Source organism: Acartia tonsa, chromosome 12 (genome assembly GCF_053477335.1).
Source record: "Acartia tonsa isolate MP-2025a chromosome 12, ASM5347733v1, whole genome shotgun sequence".
Classification (NCBI taxonomy): domain Eukaryota; kingdom Metazoa; phylum Arthropoda; class Copepoda; order Calanoida; family Acartiidae; genus Acartia; species Acartia tonsa.
Genome location: NC_137271.1, coordinates 27,144,641 through 27,163,829, shown reverse-complemented (window position 1 = coordinate 27,163,829; position 19,189 = coordinate 27,144,641). Strand labels below are relative to the sequence as shown.

Below are 19,189 nucleotides of genomic sequence, written 5' to 3'. Positions count from 1 at the left end.
AACCTGTAGTTATTAATAACCGTGCCGTGATCTTCTTCCTAATTCTTTGTTTTATTTATTTTGTCCGTTACCAAGAAGCTTTACAAAGAACCCTAATTGGTTCTATGCTATCAAATTTTTTAGCTTAATTTTAGGATGGTTTTATGCTATTTTATATTCCTCAATCAAATAGATACTATATTTGCAGCTGCTATATTGCAAAAAAAATATCTTAAGCTGAAGAACAGGGAAAAAGGGGTTATTTTGTCAACTAATAACTGGGGGGGGGGGGTGTATGATGTTTCAAATTTTGCTTCTGTATGATATTTGGTGTCACTGGAAACCAGGAAGAATTTAAATGTGTGGTTATGAGGAGAAGAAACAGGGAAGCTTAAAGAGAAAAAGGCATAAATGTTGGATTTGGTGGACATTCATTTCAGCAAAAAAAACCTGTTTTTATTAACAAAGCTGAAATATTTATTGAATCTTCATTGAAATCCACCAAAGCTACCTTTGGAGGAAAGTTATCCTTGTTAGAGAAAGGTAACAGGATGTCTCTGTCTGTCCGTGTGTGGACAGCGAAGGATATCACTAACCGCTGAACCGAAATGGTTCTCCTATGAAGTGATCTTCCTATTGGTCCAGGGAAGGTTTATAATTATCTTAGGGGAGGATACCCTCCCAAGAGAAATCGCCCTTAGGAAAAAATGACTCCCCATCCAAAGAAGTTGCTTTAAGTAACATTTTATTCCATAATATAAAAAGAATTATAACATAATCAACTATGACTTTTAGCAATTTTAATTTTTCAATTCTATACATTTAGATAATCAAAATTTGTTACTTTAAAGAAACTGCACTAAAATGTTTAAAACTGTATATCACTTTTGCCTGGATTTATCACTTGCAGTCCAATACTTTAAAACACAGGTTCAATCCACGATGGTTGTTAACAACTTGTAAAATGTAAAAAAAATTAAAAAATGGATTATGATGGCCAAAATTATGGAAATATGTAGTTCTAAAAAAATCCTTATTACCATTTTAAAATAAAAAAATTCTTTTTAGCCATTTTAACAACAAATGATTAAAATGTTTAAGGCTCGAACCCGCGCCGTATGTCTTTCCATGGTAAGAGCCAGCGTGGGAATGAGATAAATAAGAAAGTTGCTTTCTAACTCTCTCTCTCTCTCTCCCTATGTCTCTCAAATTTTTATTTCTACCATTTTAGTGTTTTGACATAAGTGTGTGCGTGTGTATATGTGTGAGTGTGTATGTCTAATTGTGTGCATGTGTGTTAGAGTGTATAAAGAAGCCCTCTTATATTTTGAAAAGCCGACAATATTCATACAATTCAGATAGTTCAACATCTTAGCAAAATTGTATTATCAAGATATAATTTTTTTATATTTGAAAACAAAAAAAACAAAGCATATATATTTTTCAACCTTCCGGTTGATAGATTGTTATTGCTACGCTGTTTATAGACATAATTAATTTTTGTAGCGCAAATGTATATACACTATATTAAGCACCAAAGAAGTCAAGTCATCTTTCTCCACTCTCTCTCTTTGTTGATACTGTGTCCTTTTTAAAATAACCTACATTTAGAAAATAATTTTAGTTTAAAGGAATTTCCATTTCATACAAATATTTAAGCAATTACATTATTTTCTAGTATTGTTAAATTTGACTATAAAACACAATAAAAGTTTTACTGAAGATAATTTAAAATTCAGAGGCGTGCAAAGTGGGAAACGCCGGCAAAAACAAGTGGGTTAGATACACTGCCTGTGACAAAGATTTACATCCATCTATTTTGTTTTAAGGTGGGGGGGGGGGGGGGGGGGGTCAAAAATCTTGACAAACACAATTACATAAATGTAATTTACAATGACTTACTGACCTATATACAAGCAATACTTATAGAGCAGCTGCGATGATTAAAATTTTACTTCAAGTACATCTTAAATATTTACTTGAATTAAGTAAAATCTATCATTCTATGTAAAGAAGAAAATATGTACATTGTACATACCCTTAAATTATTAACGAAGCTTTCGTTTGCCTTTAAATTTTCATACTTCTAAATAAATTCTTAAATTACAAAGTAAATATCCTTCAAAAAAGCAAACACTTACTTTGTTATTTAAAACTTTTAAAATAAATAAAACCACAAAATTTGTTGCGAATAAGACTAAAAAGAAGTAGTCATTCATAAATAAAATTTGGCAACTTTGACCCGTTGAAGATGATAAGCCAAAAATTTTAGTAAATGTGAAAGTAAAAACAACTTGGACAGAAAGAAACTTATAGCAGTTAACCAAATAAATATATAGATAGATAGATGGATGATAGGGACTTGAAAATGTATTTTTCTTGCCAGGGACTCGTGGACCTGACGTTATTTAAATTATGTTAGAATTGTCCTTCGATTTTAAGCAATGCAATGCGGTCATGAACCAATTTTATAACAACTTCATAACGGAGAAAGATATTTTTGACCAAAAATAGCATCAAAAGAACTTGAGCTCAGAAATACTTATGTGACAAAATGTTAGAAGAGTTGCTTCTCTATACTTATGTTTTGAAATGTAAGAAAACTTTCCGAATTCAAATAAATTTATTTCAGACTATATTTTGAATAATTTGTTTCTTCAATTAAAACGTGTTCCACCAGGGACATCCAAGCTTTTTATTTTAAGGGGGGTAAAATGACGGATTTCAAAGTTTTAAGAAGGGTAATCTAATATATTTTTAAAAGTTTGAGAGGAGTAAAATAAAGTTTGAGAGATGGAATCACCCCTTTACCCCCACCTTTTGACGTTTATGGTTTTCCAATACCTTTCAATTAAAAAGCTAAGCTATTCTATAATTAGGGTCGGTCCGTCCGTACGTCCGTCCGTCAAGATGGATAGCTTTTTTTTGTTAATTTAGGCATGTTAGAATTGTCCTATCGATTTCAAACTTTGCATTGTGATTCCTTTAGTAGTTAGGTACGATTTAGAAAGCGTAGCAACTCTATAATCAGTAAGAATTTCCGTATGTCCATTTTAAACATGTTGATTTTTTTACTTTTTAACAACAAATTTTTAAGTGATCTAATCATTCGATTGATCTGATTTTTGGTATGTTGATTAATGGGACAACAAAGTATAATGTTAGAAGCGAAGCAACTCTATAATCAAGTTCTAAAAATGTAAGTATGTCCATAAACATTATCCTGTATCAAGCAGTTTTTCAACAAATTTACTTACAATTTTGCTTCGACTCTTATACATTTATATTCTAATTTTTCATTTCTGACACTAAATAAGTGTTAATGTCCGTTTGTCCTACCGTTTCAGTGCTTCGCTTTTATGGATGTTCTCATCCTTGTTTAAACCAAGGAAAGGGTGTTCTGAGCTCACTAGGCACCAACTGTCACTCTTAATTTTTATTTGCTAAATTTTTTAGATTCGCTTTTGTTATTGTTGTCATTCTTTTCGTTTTCTTTTAGAAAGTGTCAGATAGATAATTGTTAGACTATTGTCATATTCTAAAAGTATTTGCTAATATTTTTCAAGTAGAAGGGATGATACATAAGAATAGCATTTGGAATTTATTTATCTACAATTGCTTTGGTTGGTGTTTTGTACTCGTTCTAAAGGAAATTTTGTTTTGCTAATTAGGATTATAATTTCTATCTCATTCATTCGTAGTAAATAAATAAATTTTCATGATTATTAACCGAATATATTTATTTCAAAAATACAAAATTAATCAAATACTAATCGTTATTTAATAAGGAAATCATAATCAATTGGGGTAGTTTTATCAGAAAATTGCTTGAGAAACTGAAAATGTTCATCAGCAGATAACCCATACTTTTTCACTGGTTCTGAAAAAAAGGCAATAAAGTCATATAATTTTATGCATCCATCTAACACTCTATAGGGAATGTATATTGTATATATCCATCCATCCATCCATCCATTTGTCAATCCATCATATTCTAAATGTTTGTCATCATGCATGTAGGGAAAATATATTTCAATGAATATATTTAAATATCTAGACATTTAACTACCTTTCTTTTTAGGTATACGACCGTGACTCAACATGTAGCGCATCCGCTCATCGCCGAGGTGATAGGTTCAATTCTCGGTCCGACACCGCGTCTTAACTAAGACGCTAAAAAGGATTCCTACTGCTGCTATGTCAGGTGCGCGACATAAATAGAAAGAGTAGGGGAACGCTTTGGCCCATAAACAGGCGCAACTTACTACCATGCACAGTTAGGACTTCTCAGACAAAGATCGTGCAATCAAAAGGTTGGTTGTCTGATGGATGTTACTTAACCTAATATCCTTGGGTGTTAGAGTATCGCACCCCATTACACGTGGATGATGCTGTGGATTCTCTAGATGATCACTTAAATCGAAGGAAGTAATGGTAAATCTAATTTTATAAGTCTTTCTATCTATCTACATGTATTTCCCAAAGCCTGTTTGAATGTGTTTAACATGTAGTTATGTCCTTCTGTCTATGTCAGTAACTATCTATCTACCTGTATTCCACATGGCTTGTTGGTAAGCATTGAGGCCAGGGAAGTGAGGGACAGGTAGGTTCATGTGTGTAAACACAGGTAGTCTTTCAAACCAGGGCCACATCAACCAATCCAACATTCCTAAATAACAAAACAGGATAGACAAGATTTGGTAGATATTTTAGGAACGACTGTAAAAAATGCACTTTCACACAAAGTATCATGTTAAGCAACGATACCCCCCCCCCTCCCATTATTTTGAAATCATTTTAAAATCAATTAGGGTGGGGGATAATTTTTCGTTTGTTTGTTTATTAGTTTAGAGCAAGATCTCTTAGGATAGGTTAGGGCTCTTTGAAGGTGTTTGGCATAAGACAAAAATGATCACTCCCTAATCTTCAATTTATTTTTTAGAAAAAAGGGGGTAGGGGTTATCAGTGCTTAACCGACAGTTTGAGTTAAAGCACCCAAAATTTTGAAGTCTGCTTTCTTTGAAAATAGAATACAAATCGTTTTGTAATTTTTACCTGGATTTTCGCCACCAAAGAAGGCTGTGCCTCGTTTAAGATATTCTTCTTCTATAGGCTTTAGCTTCTCACAAAGGTCCTATGAATTTAGGGCCAATAAACAGGAATTAATCCTATAATTTTTATTTTGTCATCAATTAAAATTTACATCCTATGATTAAAACTTTGAATGATAAAAGATACCTCATAAGCAACGCTCTTAGCATCTTGATCGCTTGACCAAACTATCTTGAAAAATGAGGGTCTTAATCTGAAATAATTTAAAATAATGTTTTAAGAATAACATTTACATTTATATTTGATTAAATTAACATAAGTAAATGTTTCAGAACACCATTTAGAATTTTAGAATGTTTTTTAAAAGCAAATGTTTTAATTGTAAAATATGAAATAATTTTATGAAATTTAGGATTTTTCTTGTATTTGGATATATACTTATAAGTTTATATTTCCCCCCAAATGAAGTAAACCTGTCAAAAATAGCCAGCAAAACTTTGTCATTAGCTTTCTCCATAGGATCTTCAGGATACAGTTTTGGTCCTTCAAACAGCTAAAAATATTGTTAGATAAAATTTATTGGAGATTGCAATACATTTCATTATCAAATTGCAAAATAAATCGTATAATAAATCATCATGTTAGACATTACCATACGGACTTTCTTGTAATGATTACAGAGTCGCAACGATTTCTAAATTGTACCTAAATAATACAGGAAATCGTTAACTGTTTGAATTCAATAGGGCAAATCTAACCAAACCTTCATTAAAATCTAGAGCTATCCAAGATGGACGGAAAGACCCTAAATACAGAAAAGCTTGAAAAGCTTAGCTTAAAAAATATTTAACCTCATCTATTAGATCACAAACAATCAAAGATTCTGGGATAATGTTATCCTTGTATAATAACACTGGCACTTGACCAAAGGTTTCCTCTAAAACAAGAATTATATTATTCATATGTAAGAAACCACAATATATTAAACAAATTTATGAAATATCAATAAAAGCCAAACAAACAAGACCAACTACAATATTTATATATCTTTAATTAAATCAAGTTTTTATGTAGCAAAAAGTGGGGACAGGCGGACAAAGTTAGTTAAAAAACGATACTCAACAGCCAAAAGAATCTTCAAAATAACCTTTCAGATGTATGTTTTAAATTAATTGAGATGATGCTTATTGGTCAAAGGCCTCATCACAACGTTTCATAATGCTTCAACTATCATGGGCGGAATTATGAAGTGATTTATATCCTCCGATGATAAGGAAATATTCACACAATAAAATAAAACGTTTGATAAAAAAAATTATCTTACCTAAAAACCATTCAGGTTTCTGTCTGAAAAAATATTAAATCATTCTATCAAGCTGTGATTATGATTAAAATATTTTTGGATAGAAGTTTTGGGTGCATCCTAATGTTTATAAAGTATTATGGTTTTCTTGTTCGTCCATTTTATCTCGCTAAGGACAGAGTTCGCCCCTTTGTGAAAATTTCACACAGGTTCCTGGATGGTTTATGACTAATTTACACCTAAATTCTCAAGGCTAAGTCGCTATTTTTTATATAAATAATTGAAAAAGAAAAAAATCAATAATTATGAAGATATTTTTTTGATAATGCGAATTTCTATTACTTTCTAGAACTCGAGCATACGGAGAAATCCTAGTCTAGAGAAGCTGTGCTACTCAAAATAATTACTTTTGTCTAAAATTCAGGTTGATGTTGATATTTTCAAATTGAATATTTTTGGCCATCAAAGAAAGAACAGCTCTCTCAGCATAAGGACAGAATCTCATATTATACAGATAAACCTTAAACAAATAGTATTCTTATTTAAAAGTAACAGATTGTCTATGGTCTGTCTGTCTGCACCAAAGGATCTCGCTAACCGCTGAACCGATCGGGTTCTCCTTAACAGGGTAGCTTATCATAGGTCGCGGGAAGGTTTATAACTAATTTGGGGGAGGGTACCACCACCCTCCCAAGATAAATTTGTCATAATTTCACCTTGTTGGGGTCTATGGCAGGTTTTGCAGACCCTACAGCCAAATGGGGTGTATTCCAGGCAAGTTGGCTTTCACTTCTTAGGATTGAGGTACTTAATAGAAAATAATATGTAAAATAATGACCCAAATTATAACAATCAAACATTTAAACAAATCAATTCAAGGCTCAGCATTGGACATTGGCCTCGAGAACTTGTTTAACAACACTAAAGGAATACAGTTTTTATTCTATCCCGTTTGAATCATTAATTATATTTAATTTAGATAAGATAATATATGATTAATCATTTCTGCGGGGCTACATTGTACTAACTATAACCTTTCCTAACTTTAAACAAAGAAATAAACAAATAAAAAAATAATCTCCCCCTTTTATTTTCAATTTAATGTAAAATTCTGTACTCTACAAGACATTTTGAGGAAAATTGCCTATCAAGGCTATCAAAGACAGCACAATGGAATGTTTGACAATTAAAACATACCTGCTAAACATTTTAACACCATTTTTGATAATTTTAACAGAATATTGTTTTAACATCTTTATCTGAAATATCATTACCAGTATCTTTAATACAAAGTAGAACAATGTTTGTCTGTCAATGGTTGAAGCTTTCCGCGGAAATTAAAATAAAAGATTAAGATTAAACCCAGTTTTTTAGCCCCGAGGGGCCGAAGGCTCGATCTAACAAAACTGGTATTAATTAAATGGTAGGTAAAAAATGCGTAGATTTTTAAAATTCAAATTGCGCGGCTTGTGTTAAAAGTAAAAAAAATGTTACGCATTTCCAAAAATAGACCTCATAGCAGTTCTAACAATATGCTTACATTTTTTCTACCATTAACACAAGCCGCGCAATTGGAATTTTAAAATTTTTTATGCTCACCCTTTATATGTTTTTATTTTGATATTCGTGGAAAATTGTCTGTAATATTATGGTATACATATTTTTTTCATTATGGCTGAGAATTGGTTATAATCCAGCGGATTTCAATCGGTTTCGAAGCCATACTGGAAAAAATGTTCCTCTAATCCATAAAAAAGCTTTAAAATGATATATTTCACAAAATCACAGTGTATAAATGTTATCTTTAGAGTTATTTTGTATACAGTGTTGTTACTAGCTAAATTGTTTTCCGTATCTAATTTTTTTACACGCCACCTAAAGAAATTTTTATCAAAAGAACACAGCTTTATACTAGGCTGAACTTGTAATAATTGTACTGTAATAAAACAGATTAAAATTCTGTAGAAATATCCAAACTTGTTTACTTAATAAGCAGACGAATAAAGAGAGCTTTTTGCTTTCTAAAGTTACTTACAAAAAAGCTGTCTTTCAGCTAAGATTCGTAATTAATTAACGGGGTTGACCAATCATAAATAATAAATCTCAAACGAAATCGTGGATGAAATGGAACAACTGAAAAAATTGGAATTCCTATATTTTGAGCGATGTTCTAGAGATGCTTTTGAAGCCTACCTGCTGAAATTTAACAATAACAATTTTTTGGTGGCGAAACAACTCTACAATTCTCCTGTTCTTCGAGTCCAATTTTGCTGACTAAACTCACATCTACTCTATAATTCGTGGGTCTGTCGCTACAGCCCGGCAATATGTCCATCTGTACAGGGAGGTCTAAGCTTTTTATTTTGGGAGAGGTAAAATTAGGGATTTCAAAGGTTTAAGTGGGGTAATCTAACGTATTTTAGAAAAAAATTTAGTTGAACAAAATTAAGGTGTTTCAAAGTTTGACCCCACCTTTGAACGTTACTGCATCTCTATGTATTTTATGCTCCCCTTTTCCTTCAATTTGCTTGGCTGTTCCTCCTACTTTTATATTTTACTTTTTAAGTTTTTCCTTCAATTAGTTTGACTGCTCCTTTTTTTATATATTTTAGAGCATCGCAACTTATGGATGTTGTCAATATAATACTTTACTGTTCTATATTCACAACAAAAAGCCATTGACATAATCGTCCTTAGTGAAAAATCAAAAAGGAAAAAACTCTTTTATATAACATTTATTTACAAAGATAAGAGTTTATATAAAAAATGTCTTAAAATCCTATTAAACACATATAACTAGACTTTTTATTAACATAAATAAAATTAAGCTTCTTTACAAAAGTATTTGTAAAAATCAATAAAAAAGATATTAGATTAATTGTATACAAGACAATTTTCTCTTTTATTTTGTGCATTTTAACTTTGATCGTGCTATTTTACTAAACATTAAAAATAAATATGTATATTGTATATTAAATTGTATAAAAATACTAACAGGTACATTTATTAAATGCAAAATAATAATATATGATAGGCAAATAAATAGTAGAATAAGATTCAGTTAGAAATTTGTATTTTGTGTGAAAAAGGAACACAGTAATAGTGTCTGACTGATTATGACGTAACAAAAAAAAAATAGCCAATGAGAGGCCACTATAAATTTTACAATTGGTCAATAACGGCCTCTCATTGGCTAATTTTTTTTTGTTACGTCATAATCAGTCAGACACTATTACTGTGTTCGTGAAAAAGAGAAAGGGAGTGATGGTTGCCTCCACCTATAAAAATGACCAAAACAACGTTATAAATATTTTGCAAATATTTTGATATTCAAAATAATTTACTTTTATCTGCTCTAGGTATTTAATTATATGTTATTCTTCTGTCATTTTACAAACAATTTCAGTTTTTACAAAAAAAAACACTGGCTAAAATTGACTAAGTAGAAATTGCAGTATATTTAGACTTTATTGCGAAATAAAATTTTTTTAAACCTTGAACTTTTAAAAATAATTATATTTTATGATTAAATTTGATAATATGTGACATTTTCGTTACATTATTTAGTCTCGAGATATTACTGAAAAGTATACAGTAGAAATGTACTATATTCTGTGCTTACGGCGCGCCTCGCGCCATTTTCATTTTTTGTTGTATTAGAAATGCGATTGTCTGCTGGGGATTGCTGTGTAGGCCATTGAGCCCTGTCCAGAGTATGCAAGGGAACCAGCACCACTCTAAAAATATGAAAACGTTGTGGAATATTTAAATTAAAGATATGAGATATCTTTGCTGAAAGATCCCAATAACCGTTGAACTGAAGGGCCACCCAGCCTCCTACTACAGAAATGACACATTGAAAAATTACCCCATTTCACCTTCCCCTACTGAAAAAAGTTTCTAGACGCTAGGGACAAAGCCAAAGTCTCTGATGTGAAAATAATGAAGTCTATAAAAAAACAGCCTGTTACTTTTTTATCATGGGAAAAATCGTCATAGTTTAAATTGTTTTTGTTTAAATGAAATGATAATACCTGTCCGTTGTACTCTGATCGAAGTGTAGAGGGACCTGAAAATAGATAAATTATACAAAATATTTTTACAAGTTTATTTTGTTTCAAATTATTTTTCGTTCTTAATATTTTAATATCAATATTATTCCGTTCGTTTGTCTGTTTGTTTTTCCCTTTATGTAAATGTCTGTCTCTATCCCAATACAAGTGTTTGTGTGTTAGTCTGTCTGTTTATTTGTACTTTTGTCTAAAGAACCGTTAACAGTTTTGCTGTATTTCTTGTTATCTATGTATCTAAACGTATGTCTGATTTTCTATTTGTTTGTAACATTAGTTTTGTTTGTCAATTTGTCTGTTTGTACGTATGTCTAGTATGGCTACCTGTCTGCCTGTTTGTCTCTCTGTCTTTCTGACCATCTACATATATGTCTGTCTGCATGGATATATATCTGCCTCACCTTATAAATGTATGCCTGTTAATATGTTAAATGAGTGTCTGTCTATGTATCTATGGTCCTTTTTATTTTTTGTATATCTGTGAATTTATCTTTTGACTAACTATCTATAAATCTACCTGAATTTAAATCCGAGTATGGTACTGCGCCACTACCTCCCACTATATTAATATGAGGGGGCGGCTGTCTGACCGCTGGCGACGTTGGACGTGACCCGTACATACTGCCAGCTCTACTCAACGTGGCCATCTAAAAGTATTAATGTTAGTAATTGAAAAATTGTTGGAAATATATAAACATGGAGAGATAATTGTGTTTTAAGTAATGTGGGTAAATAAAAACTAATGCACTGAAAAACGTAGGGAAAAAAGATTATACAGTACCTTGTTTTGCATAGTGAAAATTTTTTGTTTTATATAAAAATTCAATCAACTTGTCCTGCATATTTTAAGTTAACCATTTCTATCGTTTGTAATTGATTGAAACTGTGGCATGCCTGTGGTGTGCGCGAAGCACATCGAGAAATTTTGACACATCCCCTAACCAAAATCGAGGGGAGTACAGTGGGGTGTAATACAAAATAAAGAGTGGTGGTTTATTATTGTCAGAGGACATGATCCTTCGGATTTAAGACCAACAATGCCAAATGACTGATAAGCTATATACATACAACTTTTATTAATCATTATATAAATCATTGAAACTGACTCGAACCCTCTAGGCTTCGCAGGTAAGCTTTCCTACCTTCACTTTAGCGTTTTGTTCCAGCTTACTGATTCCTGTCAGTTCCAGGTAGTATGAGTAGAGTACCAAGAACGAACCAACATTCAAAACATGCAGCAAAATCCATCTAAAATATATAAAAGTTGGCGAAAATTATCAGTATTTTCTTGAAATCAAATTTTCTTGATAATCGTTATTCTTTCTTTTTAAGACGACATAACGCAGTAGAATATTATCCTTGGATAAAATAGACAAAATATCTGTCTGATTGCCTGTGTAGCTAACTACTGGACCGTTATGGTTTCCCTATTACCTTAAAGCTTTTGTAGGTCTCATAAGTTTCATAACTGCTTTTAGGTAGCTTATTTATAAGATTTGGTATTGCATAAGGATATTTGTTTGCCTCCCATCTAACATTCAAATATAAATCCCCTTGGATTGAGGGAAGCAGCTACTAGTAAATTCAAAATGTAAAAAAATACTTACACGAGAAACATAAAAATATGATAAGCGAAGATCATATCATTGGCAATGCTGTGGAAGACCCATGAGACAAAGCGCCAAGGAGTGAAGAATCCCATAGAGTACAACCAGAACTCAAAACCAGTCTCTTTTTCCAACCTAAGTAATGCATTACTGTTAATAACAGATGTATATACAGATAATTACCTGCCTTTTTTTTCCAAAGACCTTTTTCTTCTGCTAGCAAATTGTTTTGTGCTACTTGGCTGTGTTAATAGTTCCCGACACTATTGGCTGATTTCCAAAGACCAAATTAAGAGTCGGCACAGGGACCTTAGGATGGGGACATACAGTTATTTAACCCCTTTCCTCTCTAGTGTTTTACTCTAATATTGTTATAACGGGAAGATCAGGCAGAGAGGGGATATTGGACTGTAAATTTTTTTTAAATGATCTCTTCTTCGTTGGCTTAAAAGTTTTGGGTACTTTTATTAATAATAATTGATTAGTTGGTTCCATACTTCATCAACAATAAGTTTTAACAAAATAACGGTCAACTTTGTTTAACAAAATTGGGAGAGAACAACTATTTTATAATAATTATCGGGAATAGTCCCCTTCGTGGCAACGCCCCTTAAGGGGCGATTCGTCGTATTTTTAAAATGGCTTTTGATAGATTATTTTAGTTTAGGTTAGGTTATATTGGGTTGAGTGATTGCCCAACAGGGTTAGGCAATTGGCCCAACAAGGGCTAGAAATACGAGAAAAGCTACTGTGAAAAAAACGAAGAATCGCTCCTTAAGGAGCGTCGCCACGTAAGGGACTATACCATAATTATCTTTTAAGTTCTCTTGGGTAGCTGCCAATTAAATCTCACCTCAAAGCGTCGAGTAGAATACAGCTGCCAATAAATATCGCTATGGCACACAATAGAGACACAATGCTTGAAAACACCAACAGATTCCAAACTAAACAAAATGTATATACCATAACAAAAGGATTATTTTAAGAAATTAAACATAAAGAAAGACAAAAGAAGTAAATGTAGGATAAAATTATCAAGGACGCCCAAGCTTTTCATATAAAGCGTAAAGTAGTTTTAGGGGGGTGCATTTTTTTTGAGATGATTAAATCTAAATTTTTTTCTCTAAAAATTGGGGTGCCTTGAACGTCATTGCAATATATATAATTTTGAGTTATATTGCTCTATAAAACAAATCTTACCATGATGATTTCCGACGAAAACAAATTCAAAACTGAAGAGATAATATCCAGTATGGTTGCTGCCCGGCATTGATTCAACTAAAATATATAAAGATTTAGATTAAGGATTAGAATAAGTAAAAGTTAGATAAGCCCGGTGTTAGGACAGGGGAACTAAAATAATATATAAAAAATTAGTTAAAGAGTAGCTTCCCTAACATTAAACTTGGACCACAAACGAACTTTAAAAAACATTGTTTTTTTGCGCTTGATGCCAATTGTATTTAGATTAGATTAAGTAAAAGGGAACCAGCAGGGTTTGAGTCCCCCAAAGGCATATCAGTAGCCATGGACCCTTAAATCATTCATAATGCGGCGGATATGCCCCTAAGAAGGTGGTGTAATTTTTCTATAGGTGATTTTTTTCTTGGTGGGTGAGGTATCCTCCTCAAAAATAGTTAAAAACCTTCTTTGTCCAATAAAAAGATTCTTTGTAACGGAAAACCATATGGGTTAAGTGATAAGCAAGATCCTTCTTTAGAGACAGACACACAAACAGATAGGCATCATGTTACTTTTATGTAAGGATATAGTTCGGGAAGTACGAATATATACTAATTGTAGAGTAGCTGCGTTATAAAAAGATTTATCATTACCTAGACAATATATGTCAAAAATTGACCAGAAGCCAGTCCAGAATGAAAGAAACTAAAAAAATAATAGCTTTAAATACATAAAAAAATGGTATCCCAATCAAAACAATAGGATGACTTTTCTAAAAAATATGTGTGCTTACTGCTTAGCTACGATTTATGTTAACCTATAATATCAGAAGAGTTTGCCTAACCTTTTAGTGATTTCCTTGCATTTAGATAATATTTATTAAAATACATCAAATATAGAAATAAGCTTAAACATTTAGATACTAAAATTACTTAACATCTGCCAAATTTAAATTGTATATTGCAAATTACAGGTTTTTTTTATAGGACAAAAAAATTACTTAATTTAACCCACTTGCCATTGACAGAAGTTGATAATCTATATCTTAATTTATTCATTGGGTTGGGGAGTTTTGTATAAGAAATTGTTTTTACCGTTTTTCAACAAACTATGCCTTAAAAACAGTACCTATTTTTGGAAGATTTTTAGATCATGACCAATTAAAAGAGTGTGCAAAAATGCGTACATTTTTAAAAAATCAAATTGTGCGGCTTGTGTTAATAGTAGAAAAATGTTATGCATACCGTTAGAATTGTCAAAAACTCTAGTTTTTGGAAATATATATATATGTATCATATTCATGCTATTTGTGGTATAGGAGCTACGTTTGAAAATGTGAGAAAGGTTGAAAAGTTTTAAGTAAGTTGGGACATTTTACCACGTAGCTCTTAAACTATACGTAGCACAGGAATAGTTCTTAAACACCCAAAAAACTAGAGTCTATGACGATTCTACCGATATACATAAAAATTTTCTACTATTAACACAGGCATAATTTGTTGAAAATCGACAAGTACTTTTTCTTATACAAAACTCCCTAACCCAATGAAGAAATTAAGGTATAGATTATCAACTTCTGTCAATGGCAAGTGGGTTATATTAAGCAATAGGTACTTTTGTTCCATTAAAAAAAAAACAACCTTTATTTAGAATTTGACTGAAAAAGTTTTCCATATAAAATTTGTCTTAATTAAAAAAAATTCCTCACCAATGTGTAGAAAGTTACATGCCAAGCCCCAGTTGTTAAATCTAAAACAAAGTTGGATTATTAGTTGAATTTTAAAAATTAAGAGCAATTAACCTTATATTAAAGTAATAGGATTTCTGTCTGTACATCTGTTAATGCTGAAACGAAATGGCCCTCCTTTAAAAGCGAAGCTTTTCTATAATTGGGGTAGGTCCGTACGTATGTCCGTCCGAGACGGAAAGCTTTTTTCGTTAATTTAGGCATGTTCTATTGTCCTATCGATTTCAAACTTTGCAGGGTGATTCCTGTAGTAGTTAGGCACGATTTAGAAAGCGTAGCAACTCTATAATCATTACCAGAATGTTCGTACGTTGTTTTTATACTTTTTAACAACAAATATTTTTGTGATCTAGTTATCCGATTGATCTGATTTTTGGTATATTGATTCCTGGGACAACAAAGTACAATATTATAAGCGAATCAATTCTATAATCGATTCCTAAAAATGTAAGTATGTCTATAAACATTATCCTGTTTTTCAAGCAGTTTTCAACAAATTTACTTACAATTTTGCTTCTTATACATTTATTTATATTCTGATTATTCTTTTCTGACACTATACATTGACAAGCATTAATGTCTGTTTGTCCTACCGTTTCAGTGCTTCGCTTTTATGGATGTTGTCATCTTTGTTTTTTAGATTATTGCAGATGTATATTTTATATTGGAAATATAAAATATATGTTTCTTATTTATCGTAATTTTGTAAGAATTTTAGCGAAAAATAGGTTTCTTTTATCCCTATTCAACTGTAAATAATTAATACTTAGTAAAATATACACGATACCTGTATAAAAAGCCGAGGAAATGAGAGGTTTCTGGTACCAGTGAACTTTTGTAGATTTTAAACTCCGGCCCCTGAAATGTCTATTCAGTCTCTTTTATTTTAAGTTTTCATGCGACATCATAATGGAAAATATTTTTAAAAGAAACGGGACCCGATAGCCGCCAACAACAATTTAAACAGCTCATTTTTCTGTTGGCTTTGGCCGCTATTGGGGCTTGATTTAGAAAACTAAACAGGACTAAAGGTGCTTAACATAACCACTATAGTGAATATTTACAAAGAAAAAAATCATGCAATAAATCAATATGATATCAATAAATGCAATAAATCAATATGATATCAATAAATGGGTTGCATCAAAAGTACAACCGGTTTAAGTACAAAAATGTATTTTTGACAATGTCATTTTAAAAATTCAGCCGCTCTACTTTTGTCAGTTGTATAATTGACGCAACCATTCTCATGATGTTCTTAATCAAAACTAAAAAGTTCAAAGGTACATTTAAAAAAATGATGTAGGTAGTTTTTTTGTTGCAGGGGAAGGTTTTTTGGAAGATAAATATTTTCTTCACACTTGTTAGCTTGACTTAATAATAAAAAGATTATACAATTATATAATCAATATATAAATGAGGTTAGGTGAAAGTCAGTTAGGCTTCCTGAACGGTTAGTTTTCAATGGTCCACAAAATTGTATAAGTGCAGATTTGCTTTGCTAAAATTTTAAAATCTATCAAATGTAACAAACATTGTTAGTAAAGGCATGCATAGAATTTGTCCTGTTTGAACAAATTTCAATTAAATCAAAGAAAATAATGTCAGGTGTCTTAGGGGATAAGACAATGGACGATAAATTGATATATATCCCCAATGACGATAAGCAATATTTTCCCTTCTGTAGATTAAAATTATTGGTTATAAGTTTGAACAATATCGGTTTGAATCCAACTAATCAAAATTAGTTTAAAAACAAAGTTTTGAACCACCGGCGCACCGAACAAAACTTTAGGTACTAGTGTAATTTACAGTCCAATGTCTCTTCCCTGCAAGTAGAATACTTAATGTTACTCCCAATAAAGCCTACCTATTAGAGACCGGTCTAATAGTTGATACATTAGAGCCTGGTCTATTAGAAGAAACTTGAGAATACACATACGAACTAAAATACATGCAAAACTCAGAAGAAGGGAAAAGGCAGAAACAAAAAAAAACATGCAAAATGAATAGTTAAAAGAAATTTACAGTTTTAGGAAGATACAACAAAAATAATTTTAAAAATCTAACTAATTTATTTTCATTATTACGTTTTTAGTCATCTCCTTTTTAACTCTTTAATATTATGTTGTGAACTCTAATTGTAAAGGGTAGCCCCTTCTTAAAATCTAAAATTTTTTTTAAATATCAAAAAGGGAATAGATAAAAATAAACTTATTAAGTTTCCCTGCATAGAAGAATTAAATTTATGCAGAGTCTGGCGAGATCTTTTAGAACAGACACACATCACACCTCTAATATCTAAGGATATTTCCTCTTCTAATATGAATGACTTACAGACAAGAATGACCAACTTATTTAGTAGCTGCGCTACCTACCGACTATGTGCTCCCAGAGTGCGCGTACTGCGCGTAGTGGAGGCGTGAGAGACCATGGAGAAGGCATCGCTGTGCACGCTGGGCGATTTGTGCCCAGTCCCTCCGTACGTAGACATTTTCTAAAAGAAATAAATTGTAGAGGAGGTGCGCTTACATACGTTTCTTTCGTATGATTTTTTAACTAATTTTTCAAGGCGGTTATAAACAAAACTTTGTAACTGAATAGAAAAGAAACGCGGCTATAGATGAGATGATAGCAACTATAAGATTTAGTAGTTAGCTTTGGTTTGGCACAGAGAGGCTGATTAGAGGAGCTGAAGCTGCTTTTTTTTTGTGGCCGAATAGAAAATTAAGCAACAGGCCCGTAAATTTTATAATAGATTTTTCTTATTTTTTAGCTGAGGCATATTTATTTAATTTATCAACCTTAAATATGATCTATTATCGATCATATCCAATTAACAATTTTTATTAAAAATGTTAGAAAATGGAAGCATAAACTCTAAATTTTATTTGAAAGATTAGGAGGGTTGGTTTACTAGATTTGTGATATAGAATAATGCAAAATAAGAAATTACTAAAAATCTATAATGTGTATTTTTTTTAAACAACCCATTTTCAAAACTTGAAATTTCTGGTTTCAAACAATTTTAGCATCAAAAGTATTATTTTAATATTCATCATTTCAAATCATACCTTTAGTTAAAGTTAACTTAGGTGAAAATAGATTACTGATAACTTATATATATTTCATATTCAGGTGAATGAATTTATGTGAAACACAATTTTTTTCACTGCTTTTTTGGTTTATAATATGTTTGTATTGTAGACTACTAATTCAAAACAAACCTTATTAATGCCTACAATAATTAAATTGTTAACTGTTACAGTAGACTGTAAGCAAACTTAGGATTGTTTCTGTAATGTGATTGTGATATAGATATTATTTGAGAAACCTAGAGAATGTTTCAACAGGAAGAAACCACCTTTACAAATGAGACAGTAAATAAAATGGAGGATATTTTAATTAAAAAATCATTTCTTGTCGTAATTTCTTCAGGTCTTTAGATTAGATTTATTAGATTTAGATATATGTAAGATTTTTTTTTTGGGTGGGGGAGTTCCTTACCCCTCATATTTAATTGTTTGTGGGTTTAGTATGCTATATAAAGTTTATTTAACTCGGTAATGACCTCGCATCCCCAAAACTTTATTAATAAACCTGACCTAAAAAAATAAGCTTCCCTGAAAACTAAAAACTATTTTTTTAGGGTTTTTGTTTATTTTTTTGGAACTAAACGATCGACACTTTACCTTTTCATTTACTGGGTGTAATTTGAATTTAAATCATTAAATTATGTGTAGTATTTCTCTATGGTAACGCTTAACCTCCCTTATTAAGGCAAGTAGATTTTTACCTTTATTATGCAATACATAGAGAATTTATAACAGATCGGATATTTTGTTATTTTAAAATATCTATTTTAGGGCTACCTATATATATTGTCTCCGCAATTAATAATAGATCATAAAGAATTTGTAAAAAAAATAACAAAGGTTTAGTTAGTTTTGATTTGTTTATACGCTTCATTAAGTTTAAGTAAACCTTTATTTAAATATTTTCCATGTTCAATTTAAATAAAAACCATATAATATATTACTTTTTTCTAAACGAATCAGAACCGGTTTGTATCCAGCAGAAAATAAATTAAATTCATAACAAGTATTTCCGTTCTATGGTTATAGTTAGTCTAAGCATAGGCCATAGTACCAATATAAGCAGGTAGACCTTAGATAGGTAGATTCATACGGGCTTTACTCATACCGTAATACCAAGTGGAAAGGTGGGGTGTAAAAAGGGGAGGGGGTGT

General features: G+C 31.3%; 2 protein-coding genes across 3 annotated transcripts; both read right to left on the bottom strand.

Annotated features, from left to right (window-relative positions):
* Positions 1 to 3,701: 3,701 nt before the first annotated feature.
* LOC145334754 (glutathione S-transferase omega-1-like) lies at positions 3,702 to 7,622 on the bottom strand. Its single transcript, XM_080180353.1, has 10 exons — positions 7,532 to 7,622; positions 7,051 to 7,141; positions 6,742 to 6,854; positions 6,356 to 6,378; positions 5,883 to 5,968; positions 5,505 to 5,584; positions 5,218 to 5,284; positions 5,035 to 5,113; positions 4,529 to 4,648; positions 3,702 to 3,859 (listed from the first exon to the last, which is right to left on the bottom strand). Exons 1-10 carry the CDS (start codon positions 7,603 to 7,605, stop codon positions 3,756 to 3,758), a joined length of 837 nt encoding a protein of 278 aa, XP_080036479.1. The 5' UTR covers positions 7,606 to 7,622; the 3' UTR covers positions 3,702 to 3,755.
* Positions 7,623 to 9,577: 1,955 nt separating this feature from the next.
* On the bottom strand, positions 9,578 to 18,169 carry pasi2 (Protein). Of its 2 annotated transcripts, XM_080178753.1 has the most exons (13): positions 18,015 to 18,169; positions 17,319 to 17,437; positions 16,811 to 16,885; positions 15,728 to 15,798; positions 14,902 to 14,942; positions 13,847 to 13,898; positions 13,212 to 13,289; positions 12,865 to 12,955; positions 12,012 to 12,146; positions 11,547 to 11,652; positions 10,922 to 11,051; positions 10,369 to 10,403; positions 9,578 to 10,071 (listed from the first exon to the last, which is right to left on the bottom strand). In XM_080178753.1, the coding sequence occupies exons 2-13, from the start codon at positions 17,432 to 17,434 to the stop codon at positions 9,991 to 9,993; spliced, it is 1,011 nt and encodes a 336-aa protein (XP_080034879.1). In that variant the 5' UTR covers positions 17,435 to 17,437; positions 18,015 to 18,169; the 3' UTR covers positions 9,578 to 9,990. The 2 variants fall into 2 exon arrangements, with proteins under 2 accessions (XP_080034879.1, XP_080034880.1); XM_080178754.1 differs by lacking the exon at positions 16,811 to 16,885.
* Positions 18,170 to 19,189: the final 1,020 nt, after the last annotated feature.